At 51.0% G+C, this 18,833-nt stretch overlaps 1 protein-coding gene across 1 annotated transcript; it reads left to right on the top strand.

The window, feature by feature from the left end:
- Nucleotides 1-10,330: 10,330 nt before the first annotated feature.
- Nucleotides 10,331-11,632, top strand: LOC105080685 (whey acidic protein). The gene is made up of 3 exons (XM_010969740.2): nucleotides 10,331-10,412; nucleotides 10,910-11,050; nucleotides 11,373-11,632. The coding sequence occupies exons 1-3, from the start codon at nucleotides 10,331-10,333 to the stop codon at nucleotides 11,630-11,632; spliced, it is 483 nt and encodes a 160-aa protein (XP_010968042.1).
- The last annotated feature ends 7,201 nt before the right edge of the window (nucleotides 11,633-18,833 follow it).

The following is an 18,833-nucleotide window of genomic DNA, read 5'->3' as shown; positions in this document are numbered from 1 at the left end:
CGTGGTGTAAACTCGTGGTCCAGAGAGTCACCTCTATGCACAAACACTTAATAGTATCTTTTCAAGAGCATCCCTTGAGGCCCGGCTTCCAGCATGCACCTCAGAAACCACCAGAGTCTGGAGTCTGGTCAGGCCTTGGCAGGGGCCTCTATTGGTCCTAAACCTAGGGGCTGAGTCCACCCAATCCAGACCCTTCCTGGGGAGCCTCTAGGGAGGAAAAGAACTCACCTCGTCATTCTGGAAACTGATTGGACATCACAAGACTAAAGGCAAAGGCGTGTACACAAACGTGGACAGTGTGCTTCCCCCGAGGGTACAGAGGTTGCCTCAGGTGTATACCGGAACTGAACAAATGAGTGCAAATATTAGAGGAATGAGACCTGGGTTTCTCACTGTTAGAGGAAGAAGTTATTTATAAGGAGGACTAAAATGAGACCTGAGATGTGGGACTGGAATCAGAGGTATCAGTGTAAATGTGTGACTCTAAACATGCACACAAACAGACAGAGACAGAAATATATGTGTGTGCCCGCCCGTGGGTTAGCAGACATACACGTGATTCTTAGCCTGTCTGCTGAGAGGTCCTCACGGCAAGCTCAGCCCAGCAGCAGTGAGCACACCCAGAGCCCAGAACTTGGCTTCTAACAACCATTCCCTAACAAAAGAAACCAGGACATCTGGGGGAAATGATTCTTTCCGGGCATGAGGCAGGGAAAATGCAAGATGGGCCTGGAGCATCTTGGGGTGCCAGAAAGTAAGGGTGTGCTCAAAAAAAAAAGATGTGCTTGTCAAAAGGACACAGGCAAGTGATCTAAAGGCAGCCCTAACGGCCAGAGCTGGAGCAACTTAAGTGTTAAATAATCTAATAACTGATGAAGGAGGGACAGTTTTTCCTTACAGAAAACCTCAGTTAATAAATGTAGAAGGCAAGAGGAAAGACTAACCCACCCTCAGGCAAACACCACAGCAAGAAACGGTGCAGATGAGATCCACCAAGAAATCTAAAACTCCCGGGCCAAAGTTTGAGGGGAGCAAAGGTATCTGCATGATCTCAGATATATCCCCAAGATGTTTATTAACTACGAAGGGAAAGATAAGGTCACTTTACAGCATGGAGGCCTTCCAGAAAAGATCACTAGGACACATGTGTGGTTTCATACACTGAGGGGAGCCTGAGGGTCTCAGCAAGAAGGGATAGAGAGGCCGCATAAGATCTGGGCTTGTATTAGGTGATCTGAGGAGGATTTAAGAAAACAGGGCTTTGCTCTCGGCTGGAAGCTATAAGGAATCGGGAGTAATTCTGATTGAAGTCCTTAATGACTCTTTTGTTGAAAGAGGGCAGAGTAGAGCTAATGCTGTAATTGGTCAAAGAAGCAGCAATCGCGCGTATGAGCCAGGAAGGGGATATAGGGCATTTGGGGAGTCGTTCGTGTTTTCCTGAGTTCTGGAGTAGTCTTGTCTCCGTCTTGGTTTGTCCTTGTCACAAAGGGGCCCCATTGGGTGCTAATGTTCTATAGAGTTGTTTATGTCCAATAGAGAAGCCCCAGTCTTAGCTGTAGAAGCCAGGCCAGCTTCTGGAGTCACGGCCACCTGCCTCCTTCTCCACAGTGGGCGACCTGGCAAAGGCTGATGGACATCAACACCACCAATGAGACACACTGAGCAAAAGAAAGCTGTCATGGCCACATTAATATCAGGTCAGTGCTGTCCTGCCAGCTGGTGGGCTTAGACGTCTGTCGCCCCCGGGAAGTGGCCACAGCAAAGCCTCTATTCATGGCTTGTGGCCCAGAGCAGGAATGCAAAAGCAGCTTCGCAGTCCAAGCTTACCTCGGGGTCCCTGTCTTCCAATCCTACAGATTTTGATGCTTTCAGTGAGACTTTTTAAGCCGTGATTTCTCAGCTTCCCAAGTTGCCTTTGGGGTAAGTGGATCTGAGTTGCCTCTCCACCATTACAGAAGTAAAAGCCTGGCTTCTGGTTCTTTGAGAGAACCCAGTGAGACTGATACACAAAAGAACAATGGCCAGACCACGTGGAAAACAGACCTCTGACCCACAGCCCGCAGCAGCCTGCCCAGGAACGCACGTCCTCAACTACAGCAGCCAGCCCAGGATGCTGGCAGCTGTCTGCATAGCAGACTTGCAGGAAGCCAGCCTGCTGTCTCTATAGAGACAACCCAGGAAGCCACACAATAACCCTGCAGCAGGGTTACTGGAGAGTAGATTCTTGTCTCATGTGGAAGGAATTCAGAGACGGGACACAGAAGTCAGGAAAGCAAAGCGAGGATTTATTAGGTGACAGTACACCCTCAAGGGGAGAAGAGGCACAGTCGGGTGAGCAGCTGTGAGACAGGAAGGAAGGGGACAGGGCACAGCCATTCAAGGAATGACACAGCAATTAACACCAAGATGGTGGAAAATTCAACTCCCAGTAGACCTTGAGGCCCAAGATAGCAGGAGACTGCTGGTAGACCTTGAGCTCCATTATACACTCACTGTAATATGTTAGCATGGTAAATGGCGCTCCCACAGGTGCCAGGACAGTTCCGAGGCTGACCGTAAAAGGTCAAAAAGAGAGCAATGGCCCAGTTCCTAGGAATCCCAGACCCTTCCCCAAAGGAGGTGGGCAAACTGACTTGTTAGTATATAAATTTACTGAGCCCATAAAAACTGACAGCCCCTACACCTCGTGGCCCCTCTCCCTTCGGAATGAGACAGACCACACTCTGACTGTGGAGCGTGTATCTAGTTTTACTTTAAACTGAGCACCCAACCCCCACACCTCATGGCCTTTCTCTTGCCTTCTGAGACAGCCTGCACTCTGTCTACGGAGAATGTATCTCTCTAGTAAAATCTAATTTTACTCAGCTGTGGCTTGCTGTTGAATTCTTTCCTGCACAAAGCCAAGGACCCACACTCGGCAAGGCGCATCCCAGGGGCTCAACCGAGACCTGAGACGCGGCCAACCTCTCGCCCCACATTTTTCTGCATCAGCTGCACTGAGTTTCTTTGGAAGCTGGTTATATGGGGTGTGAAAATGAATGGGAGGAAAATTCATTGGGGAAGGAGAAGTTTGAGACCTATTTCCCTTTTTTTTCTTCCTACTGCTAAATATTGGCTTTTCCCTCAAAGTCTCCCACTCTTTCCAAATATCTATACATGTTAGTATATGCTTTAAGGTTTGCTGACAGGCAAACAGGGATGAGGTTGGAAAGGAAGCAAAGACCAGCCAGGGCACGTTGTGGGTGGAAAATGTGCAGCTGTGATTTCATTCTACAGATTCACTGCATAATCCGAGTCACCCTTCTGTAACATGGAAAAATAATATCTGGTCCTCACCTAACCCAGAGCTCATAAACACCCAGACAGCAGCCACTATCTTACTGTTAGGAAAGTCTCTGTTTTCTACCTTGTGGGTCATTTATTTCTAGGGATGCTGGCGGGCCCATGAAGCTGTCCAAGAAACAAGGCTGGACCCGAAACATTTCCCCACTGTGGGCAAATCTCTTCTTCACTGGTGAGGCTGTAAGTCCCACACCCCCAGGACTCCCGGTCTGTGGTGTAATTACTGTTTTTACACGTCCTTGAGTAGCTCTGTCTCAGCTTGCTAAGGCTGGCAAAACAAAATTTCACAGACAGGATGGGTTCAACAACAGACACTAATTTTCTCACGGTTACGGAGACGGGAAATCTGAGATCATGTTTTGGTAGGTTTGGTGTCAGGTCATAGTTCCTGATTTTTATCGCAGCTCCACCTTCCGGAGAGGGATTTCTGTCCTGAGTTAGTCTTGATCAGAAGTGTCATGGCATAAGTGCCTGTGGGTACTACTAATCTGCAAGGCTAATTTTATTATAATCAAGGCATAATGAGCAAACGGTGACATTCAGACACCAGAGATTCTTGCCTTTTCCCACCTTTCTTTGTCTGCCTCTAGGATCCTTGTCACCCCACAATGTGTGATTTCCTGTTAGCCCGGAAGTTCCTGCTTTGTCTGCCCAAGGACCCCGTTGTTCACAAGATGCATGGTTTCCTGCCATTTCGCTGGTACTCGCCTCTCTCTGCTCGTATCTAGCTATCTGCCTGCTCTGACAAATTGACCCCAAATAGCCAGGACTTGGTCAATAACTTCCCCAACTTCTGTCCCTACTTCCAACTCAGGACCAACCGGAGAAAGCCAAACATGCTTCCCCAACCAATCACGTGGGACACCCCCCTTCTTAGAGTGCCCCCAGCTCCCCTAGACCCACAGTCCCATCAGGGCACACCTGAGCCCCTTCTCTCCTCCAGGAAGCTCTCTCACTCCCCTGCCTGCCCTTGAGTCTCTGCCAAACCGAGTGCTGGGGGCAATTCCCTCCCACAGCCAGCCCTGCACACACACCTCTGCTTTCCTCATCTGGTTGATTTTGTTCATTTCCACACCAGGAAGCTAGATTCTAATGGAAAGTCTCCCAATTCTGTTAATGCTGACAACAAAAATTAAAATTTTAAATAATGGGAGGTGACTGGGCTGTCAGATTACAGAGTCTGTTGAGTAAAGCGGGAGCCTCTGGCTTCTGTGAATGAAAATTTTAGCCAGCCATATCAGTAAACAAAGAATGCTGTGGCCATCAAGTCATCAGCTGCTACTGCCACCCTCCCTACCCCCATCCCCACCAACAGTGAGTGGAGGGAACTCAGGATGCAGACAAGCAGGCAGCCCAGCCTCTGCAGCCACCCCCAATCATACACCCGGAGGGAACTCAGGATGTGGAAGAACAGGTTATTGGCCCAGATAACGAAGTGCATCTCAAAGGAATGATTCCAATGAGCCCAGGCCTTTGCACCTTCCTACACATAAAAAAAGTGCTAAATTCCTTAACTTGAGCTATCTGGTTTTCTTAAATTAACAGTCATCTTTTGATGTTCCAACTACCTGGTCTTTGTTGCAAAGACTCCTATTTACCCTGGCTTCCACCTTGCCACTTGGGAGCAGTCCCTCAGAGCGATCTGAGAGGCTGTCATCCCGGGCTTAAGTCCTCAGAAAGTCCGCCTAATAAAACATAACTCTCAACTTCTACATTCTGTATCTTATGTCAGTCTGGGCTCACTGAAATCTTTCCTTTGATATGCTTCTAGCTATCCAGAGCCAGTATCCTGTGCTCCCACATCCTGAGTTCCCTTGGAGGCACCAGTGGCTGCAGAGGCCGGGCTGCCTGCTTGTCTGCATCCTGAGTTCACTCTCCTCACTGTCAGGGATGACAGTAGTGGCTGATGGATGACTTGATGGCCACAGCATTCTTTCTTTGGCTAGCAATGTTTTTTGTTCACAAAAGCAACTTTCCTTTTTGTAACCAAGGCTGTTGCTCCCAGGATCTTACCCCTGCCCCTCCCCCAAACAGAAACCAATCACTCTTCTCTAAGTCTCGGGAGGCAGTTGCAATGAGTAGAAACAAGAACTGGCTAGAACCAATGGAGCCCAGGATGGTGGAGGCTTTGACTTCCAGTGGACCGTGAGCCTCATTGCACGCTCACTGTAACATATTAGCATGCTCAACAGCACACCCACCAGCGCTATGACTGTTGATGACTGCCATGACAACAACCAGAAAAGCGCATAGAAGAATGAAAAGCTCTTACAAGGACTGACTGGCTCCAGCACACCTGGAAGGAGGATGTGATGGCACAAGCCTCTTATAAGAGCCCACGTGGCCCAGCTGGGGTTGGAGCTGTCTCTGCCGGCCAGCTTGGCTGACAGCTCCCTGCTCAAGTGCTCCCTTCCCCCTCTGAAGTGCTTTTCTTTCCTTTTGCATGCTTGAGCTCTTTCCTTCCTGTTCCTCTTCTGAGCAATAGAGTGGCTGTTCACTTTGTCCCTCTGCCTCTGTTGCACTATTTCTTTCACAGCCAGTGTCAGGGACCAACACTTCGGTGGGCTTCCTTACTTAGGGGGTCCCTCCATCTGCTAACTGCAGCACCGTGCCTCTTGGCCCCTGGACTGTCCACACCTTTCATCCTTTCTCAGCCTCCAGGCCCCCAGCCAAGGAGATACCTGCACCTGGGGCAAGAGGGCTGCTCCTCATTCACTAGTGTCCTGGTCAGATGACTAGCCTAGATGAACGGGCGACGAGTGAGGACACTGAACCCCGCCACCCAGGCCTTCCTCTACCAGGACTGCCCAGCAGCCCCTGCAGCCCACCCTTTGCCTGGATGTCCAACCAACCCGACGGACCTCTTACAGCCTAAGGGAGCTGCGGTGCTGCTGGGACAAGAGCGAACGGGCAGGGCTCCCGACAGCCCCACACCCAGAAGCCCGGAGCAGGAGGTGCCAAAAGAACTTTGAGACTTAGAGAAGGAAAGAACTTTCTGGAGAGGGACAAGAGGCAGGAGGAGCAACCACTGTGTGCACTGACTCAGTGAGATCAGGGCATGGAAAGGTTCACAAGCCGTGAGAGATCCAATGAGGAGGGCTGAGGATGGGACCTCCCCTCCCAGGGGCCAAGATGGTCCCCCACAGTGAGGGGCGTGTGAGTGTGTGGAATGGTGTGGCCTCCCCTACCTGGCCTTGGGCATGAGAGTTTGGAGGAAAGCTCGAGCCAGCTGACCCCATAAGACCAGTGGGGACCCTATGTGCTTAGCCCACCACGTAACTAATGCTCCAGGTGATCACAGCAGGGCCTCAGTTTCCCCACCCATCCTGGCACATGGGAGCTGTGGGGAGAGGAAAGGCCTGCAGGTCTTGGAAGAATCTGGGCTGAGGCCAGGCCAGTGGGGCCGGCAGATACCCCCAGGGCTCAAGAACCCCGTGTCCCTGCCCCAAGGCTGCTGAGCCAGGGGAAATACAATTCCTGGAAACTTCATTTTCTCTGTCTAGTCCTCAGGGCCACGCACCTGCCCAAAGGCCTGGCCCACCAACAGCTCTCACTCCTCCCCTCCCCGCAACCCCAGAGGGCAGGCATCCCCTCCAGGCCATGGCCTTCCCATCCCCAGGCTATTAGAGCAGGCCTCCACTCCCCCTCCAGCTGAGAAGCACAGTCCCATCACGTAATGTAAAGGGTTCCCTTAGAAGCTGAGGAAATGGGTTAATGGTGGTTAATGAAGTGACCTGGTTCTCTGCCACTGACCACAGTGTTTTCCAGAAGTCCTGAGGGCATGGGAGTGCTTAGAGTATAATGTGATCTACACACCTGCAGCACAGCCCCAGGGACACGAGACTGGGGGTTGTGACATATACTTGTGAAGGAAAACACTGAATGCAGGCAAACCATGACATCAACAAGGTGACTCTGGCATAGGGACCATGTGTGATTTTTGTTTTCCTCTTCAAGCTTTTCTGAACTGTCCAAGTTTTCTACAACGCATGTTATTTTTTAATTAAAAAAACTTTTTAATTATCTTCTAAATGATCTCAGTTAAAATCTGTAGAAGGCTTTCTAGATTTGGAGGCATCTTCATTATTATTTACCCCATGGAATCCTCACACCTCCCCATTACTGTGGTGCCAACTGGTGTCTGCCAAGGCCCTTCAAAGCCCACTCCTAGGCTCTCGGATGATGTCCATCTGCAATTCCTTAAAAAACAAAGTACACCCTTTTCTGACGTGTGTTTGTCCTAGCAGAATCAAGAACCCTGGGAAATGGCTAACCTCACAATAGCTCACCTCACAATAGCTCAAGCTGACTTGTCTCAGCCCATGTTTCCTCCTTATCGGAATCGTAAATCCCACTGTCTCCTCACGGACCCTAACTCTCTTACCTCGCCCATAACCAACAAAAAACGTGTGCACGAGCTGATCACACAGACCCCCTGTTCACCAACCACCCCTTCCCATAAGAGACCTCAGCAACAGACCCCCGGGGCTCACACAAGCTTCTCTCACCTGTGTGGCCCACTGTTGCCTGTAGCAGCGTATCTATTGAACTTTTCCTTTGTTCTTAAACATTTCTTTGTCTTTGGTAAATTCTTTTACTGCCTGCACCACTGACCAGCTGCATCCACCAGCAATTATGACAGATGTTGTTGTGGCCTCATTTCATAGGTGGGAGAACTGAGGGGTGTGTGAAGGGAAATGACCTGTCTGAGGTCACACAGCAAATGAGACCAGAGCCTGATTCCCAAGAACAGACTCCTTTCACAATGGGTTTACCCAGGGGCCTTAAACCCTGAGCCTTCAATATAAGGCACAACTTCAGTGTTAGCCAGTGCCTTTGTAGTCATTAAAAATACATTCTGAGATGGGATCTGCTAACAGCCCTCATGGCCCCAAAAGATAAAAATAAAGAATGCAACTTTTGTCCTCATTAATATAAAAGTACATCTAGAAATGAGTGGCGGTAGAAGTAAACCAGACCTCCAGGCAGGGTCTGGCCTCAATGCCCTTCCCGCCCAGGCTGGTGGGAAAGTCCAGTCTGGTGAAAGCAGTCAACCAGTTCACTGTGTCAGGAAAAAATGAAAGTGCTTACAAGGAAACTGATTCCTCAGAACAGGAGTGAATCTGAAAATAAAAGGAAAATAAAAAATGAAGGGAAAGCAGTTGAGTAAGCTTTGTGCAAAATGAAATACATGTGCCCATCCTATCCAGGGATGTAAAGTGTGCGATTTTTTGGTGATTCCGCATAAGAATTAAATGCTCTCCTGTTGGCATTTAAACTGGCATTGCACAATAGAAAGGTGAATGGTAATATTCACGCTAACCATGTAAACAGTGAATTTTTATTTAGTTAGGTTAACACATTGTTTATGCACCAATTTTTAAAGCAAGAGAGAGACATGGAAAAGAGGAAAATCTTTGTATTTAGTATCCTTACCAACACTGTTTTCCCACCTGTTGAATAAGGCAGCCCACAAAGCATGCAGACAGCCCCACCGTCCGGGAAGAAGGGACAAACCCTGACCCGAACCTGTGACTCTATGTCTGCGGCCAAGGGCCGTGTCCCAGGGAGCCAGAGGCTGGCAACTCAGTGTGAGGCTATGGCCCACGGCCTGGTGTGGTCACTCTGGCCTTGGACCCACCATCTGAAAGAGGAGGACCCCGAGCCCTCCTGGCCATGGTGTAGGGGAGGGACAGAGAACAGGGAGAGAAAGGCCAGTGGGGTCTGCCAGTGAGTGACCGTGGCCTGGCCACCCCTCGCTTCTCTGAACCTCAGTGTCTCCCTCTGGCCTGTGCTCTGCCTCCTTCCAAGGCTGCAGGAGGGGAAACAGCTGAAGAGGGGATATTTTGTGACCTGCCAACATGCAAAGTTACCAAAACATAGCAAGTCGCCATCGGCCAGGACCTCTAGACCCCAGTCGCTAAAGCTCAGTGCTGGCTACCCAGGGAGGGGCCTGGACTGAGGTCCTAGAACTCTGCTGAGGCCTTGTAGGGACTGAGATGGTGCTACCTGGGGCCTGGGGCCTGGGGCCTGGGGCCTGGAGCGGGGTGAGCCAGGGGGACCGTAGCAGCCTGTCAAAGTGGAAGGGTGTTCTGGGCATCTGGAACTGCATGCAGTCCAGGCTGAGGGCCCCAGAGAAGTACTGAGGGGCTCTGTGTCCAAGGCCAAGAAGCCACAGGCCAGGCAGAGGAGTGGGGCCTGGACCAGGGGTGGGCACTGACCACCAGCACACGCAGTCATCCCGGGCACACCTTCCTTGTCCAAGCCCTCAGGGCAAAAGGATCAAGGAAATTCCCCGGAGAAGGAGGGCACCTAGCCTGAGTGATCATCCTGTCCCCACCCCGGTCCCTACACAGGGACACAGGCGGGGCCCTTCTGGGAATAGTCTTTCCCAGTGTCTGCCCTGCGCAGAAACAGCCCCGACCCTGAACCTGCCTGCCCCTCCCTTTCTAAGACGCCCGACATCCTCTGCACAGAGCATACGGCTCCTAAGTACAAGACGACTCGTTCTTGCCGTGGAAAGTTCGGGAAAAGACAAAAAGATACTGCAGGAGGAATAAAATGCCCTCCAAGGTCCCCCCACACCCGGGCTCCTCCTCCTTCTCCTCTCCCGGCGGACGGAGTGCTGATTTGGACACGTCACTCCCTGTCCCTGAAGGGCCTCTCCACGACCACTGTGTTGTGTCAGTGCGGATTCTATTTCTTCCTTTGTCTGCCCTTAATTTTTTGAATGTTCACAATAAACATGCATTACTTTCAAAGTGGAAAAAAATGGATCCACTTTATGAGGAATTCTTTTTTATTTAAAAACGTGGCCCAAGGCAGTGGCCGCCCAGTCTAGGGTCGGTCCAAGCTGGAAGTCTTTTGGTCCAACTGGGGCAGGGCCAGCCACTCACCCTCCCCCACCGTGTTCTTCTTCCCGCCTCCTCCTTTAAAGGTGCCCCAGGGCCACGAGCCACCATCTGTCACCTGCCTGCCACCTGCCACCATGCGCTGTCTTGCCAGCCTGGCCCTGGCCCTGCTCTCCCTGGAGGCTGCCTTTGCACTGGCCCCAGCCCTCTCCTTGCCAGGTAAGCCCAGGAGGGGCATCCTGCCCTCCCTCTGCTCCAGGTCCCCCCACCCCCCGAAATGCTGCCCAGGCCTCACAGTTTGGTGACCAGGACAAGAGAGGGAGCAGAACGAGGGAGGTGCACCCTTGGGGTATCAGTGACAACAGAAGGGTGGGGTGCTGCCCAGAAATGCCCATGCATGGGGGGCCAAGAGCTGCAGGGCCGAGGCCACCGTCCCGGGATGCAAAGTGACCGGGCAGCTAGCTGGGTGTGGGGGGATCCTGTCCTCGGCCCTTCGGGGTCTTAACTCCACCTCCTGCAGTGGGCCTGTGGCCTCATTTCCTGACTTTCACAGCTGACTCACAATTTCTGTCAGCCATGTCGAATGTCAGTGTTGGGGTGCTGGAGACCGGACTCCCCAAGGTTCTTGTCCGCGCCCCACCTTGCTTTTTCCTGAGGCGCCCCAGGGGAGGTGGGATCCAGCCAGCCCCCCACCTCCCCGCTAGTCTCGTGTGCAGGGCAGGCCGTGTGCCCAGAGCTCAGCTCCTCCGAGGACAACGCCTGCATAATCTCCTGTGTCAACGATGAGAGCTGTCCCCAAGGCACCAAGTGCTGCGCCAGGAGCCCCTGCAGCCGATCCTGCACGGTCCCCCTCATGGGTAAGGCCACGTCTGGACAGAGGGAGGAACCAGCTTTGTCAGGGGTCCTCCTTGAGTCTGCACTCCACACCCCTCTCTCGGTGAGCCCCCCAGCAGCCCCATAAACTCGGCCCGGCCATGGCACGGGTTCACCCACCTGAGGCCCAGCTGAGGCTGGCCCGCCTCCTCCCAGCATCACCTGCTGGGCCCGCAGGCCACAGTCTCCCTCCCAGCCTGGGCCCTGAAGGCTCCAGGCCACCAAGGGGGAGGGAAGGGGGGACCAGCTGCGGGGCGGCCCCAGCAGGCCAGCGGGTGATGACGGCCTGGCCAGTCTCTTCCCCAGAGCCTGTCCTGAAGGATGGCCGCTGCCCCTGGGTGCAGACCCCGCTGACCGCAAAGCACTGTTTGGAGAAAAACGATTGCTCCAGGGACGACCAGTGTGAGGGCAACAAGAAATGCTGCTTCAGTTCGTGTGCCATGAGGTGTCTGGACCCCGTCACAGGCAAGCGTCTCAGAGACCCTTCTCCTAGGCCACCTTCCCAGCCACCACCCTTCTTTCTCCCTTTGCCTGCACCGACCGTGGTGGCCTCTGCAAGGCTCTAAGAGCAATAAGATGCATGGAAGGGTGGGGGCTCAGGAGGCGGCGTGACCCGGGCCTGCGCCAGCTGCAGGCCCCTGCGGGCGCTCAGTGTGGCCATTGGGTTAGAGAGAGGGTGTCAGACTAGCAAAAGGGGCTCAGAGAAACCCAGAGACTTGCCTGGTGGGACCTGGTCCGGCCGGGTGGGCCCACCTGCAAGTCTGTGCCTTTGCCACTTAAGCCTGGGGAGGAGCTCTGAATTAGGAGCCCAGAGACGTGGTTCCCTGATAACAGTCCCTACCACCTGTGACCTGGCCGGCCTGCCTGCGGGTGATGGTGAGGGCCCAGGAGGGGTGGGTGTGGAGGGCTTACTGGCCCACCTGCAGTGTCCCTCCCTCCCCTGACCCAACTGTGGCGGGGCTCCACCACCCCTGAGGCCTCCATGTCCCCTGCAGAGGACTCTTTTCAATGAGGGGCATCCCTGGGAGCTGCCAGGAGTGACCAGCCTGAGTCTGCTCAGCAAGAACCTTCTCTCTCGGATCCAGACAGCACAAGATGCCTCCTATCTGCTGCTAATAAAAACCCACTCAGCTTCATGTCTGTCTGTCTGTCTGCCCTCAGCACCTGCCAGGAGAGACCAAGCACACAGGCCTTGCCTTCCAAGCAGGCTTGGAAGCTCCTGCAAACAGGCGATTCTGCCTGGGGACACGTGTGACGAAGTAGAGCCAGGCTCTTAGAGCTGGGGGTCATGATGGCCTCTCTGGGCTTGGAGAGACTTGTCCACCAGGCTCTAAGGGTCTGACCCTTTCCAGAGGTGTTGCTGAGCGTGGGTTCAGGAGTAGGAGTGGAGCCAGTAGGGAGGGCTTGAGGCTCAGAGGTTGCCACAGCCTCTCTCTATATCTCCTTGGCCTTGACCAGCTTGGTGGGGCAAGCAAAGAACAAAGGGTTACCAGGCGATTCAGTGCTGGCGCCACTCTCGGACAGCCTGGTTTAGAACCTCCAGGGAAGTGTTCACATCCCACCGCACAACCAGTCAGTGTCATTTCAGCTCTGACACTGACCAGCCAGAGTTCAAGTCCGGCCCCACAAGTCGAGGGCTCAGTCCCACAAGACTGTCCCCACTGCAGATGCCAGCTGCCAAGTCCTGGGGGCCACCTGCACTTTTACTCACTTGGTTATATATTCAGGGGTTCCTACCACCTCCACAGATTCAATCATTTGCTAGAACAACCACAGAACTCTGAAAGCATGATATTTATGATTAGAGTTCTGTTATAAAGGATACAGACCAGGAACAGCCAAATGAAGAGACACATGGGGGAGGGAGGGGGAGGGAGATACAGGAGCCTCTGTCCCCGTGGGGTCAGGGTGGGCCACCTTCCCAGCACATTAATTGTCACCAACCCAGAAGACCCCTGAGCTTCTGTGTCCTGAGGTTTTCTCGGGACTTCATTAATAAGCATGATGATGAAATCATTAACAATAGGTGAATAACTCAATCCGCAGCCCTCCTAATCACACGTTGGTTCTTCTAACCACCAGCCTCCTTCTAGAGCTGTCTAGGACCCCCCCACACCGAGTCACCTCATTAGCATAAACTCAGGTACAGGAAAGGGGATATTTACAAATAGCATAAGACAATTGTAAGGATGGGGGAGGGTGTAGCTCAGGGGTAGAGTGCGTGCTTAGCATGCACGAGGTCCTGGATTCAATCCCCAGTATCTCCATTAAAAATAAAATAATAAAAAGTAAATAAATAAACCTAATTGCTTCCTCCCCCCTCCCAAAAAAAAACAAAGGAAACTGTAAGGAAATCCCTATCACTCAGGAAATTGCATGAGTTTTTGAAGCCGTGTGCTGGGAACAAAGACCAGATTTACTTATCTCACCAGAGTGGACAGCCTGGTTTGGGGGACCTATAGGCCAGGTGAGAACGTTTCTGACTGTCCAATCCTTTAAAAACACCTATATCCAGGCCAGTTTGCCACCTGAGGTGACTCAAAGTGCAGACAGTTTAGGGCGGTTCCCAAAGTCCGGTCCCTACATTGGCAGCAGCGTCAGCTGCGGGCGTCAGGTGCCTGCGGGGCACCACCCAGACCTGCTGAGTCAGAAAGGCAGGCGGGGCCTGCACGCTGTCTTCACCAGCTCCGGCAAGTCCAGAACCCCTGGGTGTGGCTGCAGGTCTTCCTGATTTCGGGGTGCACCTGAGTCTCCAGGAATCCTGTTGAAATGCAGATTCTAATTCTGAAGGTCTGTAATTCTGCATTTCTAAGCAGCTTCCAGGGGAGGTCTGGGAAGCACCTGGCTCTGTGAGGTGATGGAGGCTGGAGCTGGCAGAGCAGTGCCTGGGACATGTCCCCAAGGTCCCTGTCCTGCTGAGAGCCGCCCCATCCCGTGGCAGGGTTGGGGGATTGGCTGTTTCTACCACAGACACAGCACCAGGAGTCAGGACACCAGGGTTGGAACTTGCCTGACCTGGGGAGCTCTCCTGCCACAGATCACCCTGGTCTGCTGCAGAGAACAGGGAGCTGCTGCAGAGAACAGCCTTAGTCCCATACCCAGGCCCCAGGTATCTTGCCACCGTTGGAGGCCACTGCTCCCTGGCAGGCATCAGGAGGCTGACAGGACGGTGTAGATTCACTCAGCAAACTGTCTGCCCACGGAGGCAAAGAGGGGACATCTGTGTCCCATGCAGCCTACGGAGGTGTCCCCTCTGCAATCTGCTCCCCATTACGTTCCTCTTACTTTGTGGCTAGAAACTGACACCCAGGGAGAAGTGACTTAGAAACAGGCAGTGATGCGGGGTTGGGGGGGGGACGCAACTTATGCTGGAGAAGCCCCTTAAAGACCAGCCCAGGGAGCCTCAAAGGTGCCACCTCCCGGCAGAGCTGTGTGCCAATCTTTGGCTTCAAGGATACCCCAGACCCATGGAGACTGGAGGGCAAAGACAGCAGGTGGGGCCTCCGGGCTGGCACAGCTGCCCGCAGAATTCCTGACAAACGGCAGGCAAGACTGTGGGGAAATAGAATTAAAAACAAAATCTCCTGCCAACCCAGAAAACCTCTCCACCAAAGTCATGAGAGAGAAGACAGATGTGTTACTGAATAAACGTTAAGCCAGAACTCCGTGCTCAACACAGAGATGGCAGAGCAGGAAGGAGTGTCACCCTTTTCACGCCAGGTTAACCTGACCATCTGTGTTCGCAAGAGAATCAGAAACTAGTCCTGTAGTGGGAGGCCTGATGGCACCGTCTGTCACACTGCCCACTCCCACTCACCGGGTCTGGGTAGCCACCTGCGTTTGCTGATGACCTCTATCGGGAGAAAGAGCGAAGTTAGGCTCCCACCTCCCAGGGAAACTTGGAGGTGGGGGTGCGACCTCCTTTCAAAGAGACGCCCAGAGAGCATTCTCGGATCAAAGCTGGCAGAAGGCTCGTCTTCCAAAGAAGGCACGTGCATTTTAAAGAGACAAGGAAGCACGCGAAATTACAGGTTTTCTAGGGTAAATGCCCTGAGAAAAAAGGAGGAGGCATTTTCCCTGAATTCCAGGAAGAAGTATGGCCCTTACTAATGTGTATGTCTTCCAGTCCTAGCTGGGGGCACTGGATCAGCATGTCCTGCACCTCGCATCTCCCCATCTGGAAAAAGGATAATTCCTACACAGGGTGGTGGGTGCTAATGGGGTGGGGGAGTCACACCCCTTTCTTGGGCCTCAGTCTCCCAGTCAGAGCAGCAGGGCTGTGAATGGATTTGCCAATCCTGTTAAGGCACTTGGAGTTGACAGAGTGAGGTATGTGTCTTGGAACATCGGGAGCAGCTGTGGATCTGATTCTTTTAGTAGAATTTGCTAAGGGCAGCATTTGGGCTCCTTCAGCCATGTGTGCGAGGTTTTGGTGCTGGGTGGTGAGGCCGTGCCAGTTTGATGGTGCCTGGGACCAGGCTTCGGACAGGCTCAGCTCCTCAGCCAGGTCTGGTAGCACATCCCGGGATGTGGCCACCATCCCAGAGGCACTGAACTCTGTGTCCACACACAGCCAGCTGCACATGGCAAGTGATGTAGCTCTGCTGGTCATCGAGGGCGACGTTGCCACCAGCTCCAGGATGCTGGCCATCCGGTGCTTCAGGATGACAGCTGGGAAGACAGGAGTGCACGAACTGGGTGCAGCAACACACACCCAAAGTAATCATTAATCCAAGCAAGGATCATGAGATGATGGAAACTGTTGGGAGAAAGGTTCCTGGGGAGCAGGACCCGTAGATTGCTCAGTATTCACAAAGGGAGAAGCTGCTTCCACAACAGGCAGTTGGTCCCCCCTTGAGTGACTATGGCAGTTCTAAATGGAGCCCCAAATCCTTGGGCATCCTCCCCTCAAGAGCAGGGTTGGAGACTCCCTCTTGAGTCTAGATGGGGCCATGATCACTTCCATCAATGGAGAGTGTAGGCCTTACATGCCTCTAGAGTCTGGATGGGGCCATGATCACTTCCATCAATGGAGAATGTAGGCCTTACGTGCCTCTGGAGTCTGGCCATGAAAGGCAGAGGGGCCTCCCTTGTTTGCTGGAGCACTCACTGTCGAACTCCTGAGCTAAGCAAGAGAGGCCGTCGCACGTGGGCTCTCCCCAGGCTGTCTCTGGCTTTTAGCTATTCAATTGAGGCGCCAGTCCTGTGCAGCAGAGACAAGGCATCCTCAAAACATCCACCAGCATGATAAAACAACCGGGGTCATTTGCTCTGCAGCAACAATGATTAAGAAAACATATGTGTGCTCAAACCTGAGACCACCCACTCCTCCCACCCAGTTGTCCTTCCCAACCAGGCTCCCAAACTGTCGGCAGCTCTGGAAATGTCTCTACAAAGTCTCACCAGCCCAAGAGGAAGGACATAAAAGAACATGACAGCAGTAGTTACCCCACAAAATGGCCTGACAGCGAGGCACACTGTCAATATGCTCTATTCATGGGCTAGAGTTTTCTTATTAGCCCACTGTTTTTTTTTTTTTAATATAACAGCTTGAGGTATAATTCACGCAACATAAAACTCACTCTTTAATGTGTAGAGCAGTGATTCTTCATACATTGAGTTAACTGTGCAACTATCTAATTCCAGCACAGTTTTACCCTCCCAAAAAGAAATCCCATACCCGTAAGTCTTCCCCCATTACACTCCTCCATCTCCCCAGCCTCTGGAAACCACTAACCTACTTTTGAGTCAATGGATTTGCCTCTTTGGGACATTGTATGTAAATGAAATCACATAACATGTGGTCTCATCAGTCTGGCTTCCTTCACTTAACATACTGTCTTCAGGTTCCATCTGTACTATTTTTGGATGACTTCCACTTTAGGAATATACATTTGTTTGTTCATTTGTCCCTTGGTTATCATTTGAGTTCTTTCTACTTTTTGGCTTTTATGAATAATGCTTGTATGAACACCTGCATACAAGTTTGTGTGTTGACATATGTTTTCCATTTTCTTGGGTATATACCTAGGAGTCACGCAGTAATTCTAAGAAACTGCCAAACTGTTTTCCAAAGCTGCACCATTCTACACATCCACCAATGATACATGAGTGTTCCAATTTCTCTATATCCTCACCAACACTTGTTATTTTCTGGGCTTTTGTTTTATTCTAATTTCAGCTACCCTAAATGGGTGTGAAGTGGCACCTCACTGTGGTTTTCATTTGCAAAAGATTAGTATCTTTTCATGCGTTTGTTGGACATTTGTGTATCTTCTTTGGAGAAATGTCAATTCAAATTATTTGACCATATGTTAACCAGGCAATTGCATTTTATTGTTCGGTTGTTAAGAATTCTTTCACTCAACATCATTGCTTTGAGATTCACCCACGTCCAGTTGTTCCTTTCTTTTTTTAACTAGTATTTTTTAGAGGAGTTTTAGGGTCACAGCAAAACTGAGTACAAAACACAGGCATTCCCATAAATCCCCTGTTCTCATACTCACTCTCTCTCACTCACACACACACACACACACACTCCCCCACTATCAACATCCTCTGCCTGAGTGGTACATGTGTTATGACACATCATTATCACCCAAAGTCGGCAGTTTACATTCGGGTTCACTTCTGGTCTTGTACACCCTATGGGTTTGGACAAATGTGTAACAACAGGTATCCACCATCACAGTATCAAAAGGAGAATTTTTGATGCCCTAAAAATCCTGTGCTTCACTTATTTATCCCTCCTTTCCCGCAACCCCTGGCAACCCCTGATCTTTTTACTATCTCCACAGTTTCGCCTTTCCCTGTGTTCTCCAAGGCGGAGGAGCAAGAGAGTTCTCTGGGGTCTCTTTTATAAGGGCACTTAATCCCATCAGGAAGACTCAACTTTCACGACCTAATCACCTCCCAAAGGCCCCACCTCCTAATACCATCACGCTGGGCATTAGATTTCAACATATGAATTTTGGGAGGACAGAAATATTCAGTTCACTGCATATGGTAAGAGTATGTTTAATTTTGTAAGAAACCACTAAACTGTCCTCAAAAGTGGCTGTACCTTTCTGCATTCCCACCAGCAATGGATGAGAGTTCCTTCCCACCTTTCTTAAACATGAGCAGATATCCGAGGATAGAAACCAAAACAATATAAACAATAACAACCAAAAAAAAAAAAAAATAACTGCAACTCTACAGGGAGAAGAAAAACTTAGGGAAAAAAAATCTCTATCATCAAAATCCTCACACAGAAAAGAGAAAATGTTACAATCACAAAAGATGAAAAAAAATATTATAAAAAAATAACATTCAAAAGCCAAAATGGAGCTCTTGGTAAATAAAAGGATGACAGCAGAAATCAAATTTTGGATTTAAAAGCCAAAGTTGAAGAACCTTCCCAGAAAGTAAAGCAAAAATAAATAAATAAACAGGTAGGTAGACAGATGAAGAGTAGGAGAGACAAGATGGGAAAATCACAGAAAATCAGAAATCAGACCAGAAGAGCCAAGACTCAAATCTGGGTGTTTCAGAAAGAAAGAATAAAGTGGAAGAGAGGAAATATTTAACAAAATAAACAACAAATCTCACGGCTTTTTAGATTGAGGGCTCTTCGTGTGCTCAAGCAAGGAACATCATTGTGAAACATCAGAAGCCTAGGCATGAGAAGATACATGTTTTTAAAAACTTTTAAACTTTTTAAATATTTTAATTAAAAAGTTTTAAATGTTTGTAAAAGACAAAGGGAAAAGAAGGGAGGAGGGGAGA

Source organism: Camelus bactrianus, chromosome 7 (genome assembly GCF_048773025.1).
Source record: "Camelus bactrianus isolate YW-2024 breed Bactrian camel chromosome 7, ASM4877302v1, whole genome shotgun sequence".
NCBI classification, from domain to species: Eukaryota; Metazoa; Chordata; class Mammalia; order Artiodactyla; family Camelidae; genus Camelus; species Camelus bactrianus.
The sequence above is the reverse complement of the archived record's forward strand: the minus strand, read 5'-3'. Positions and strand labels throughout refer to the sequence as shown.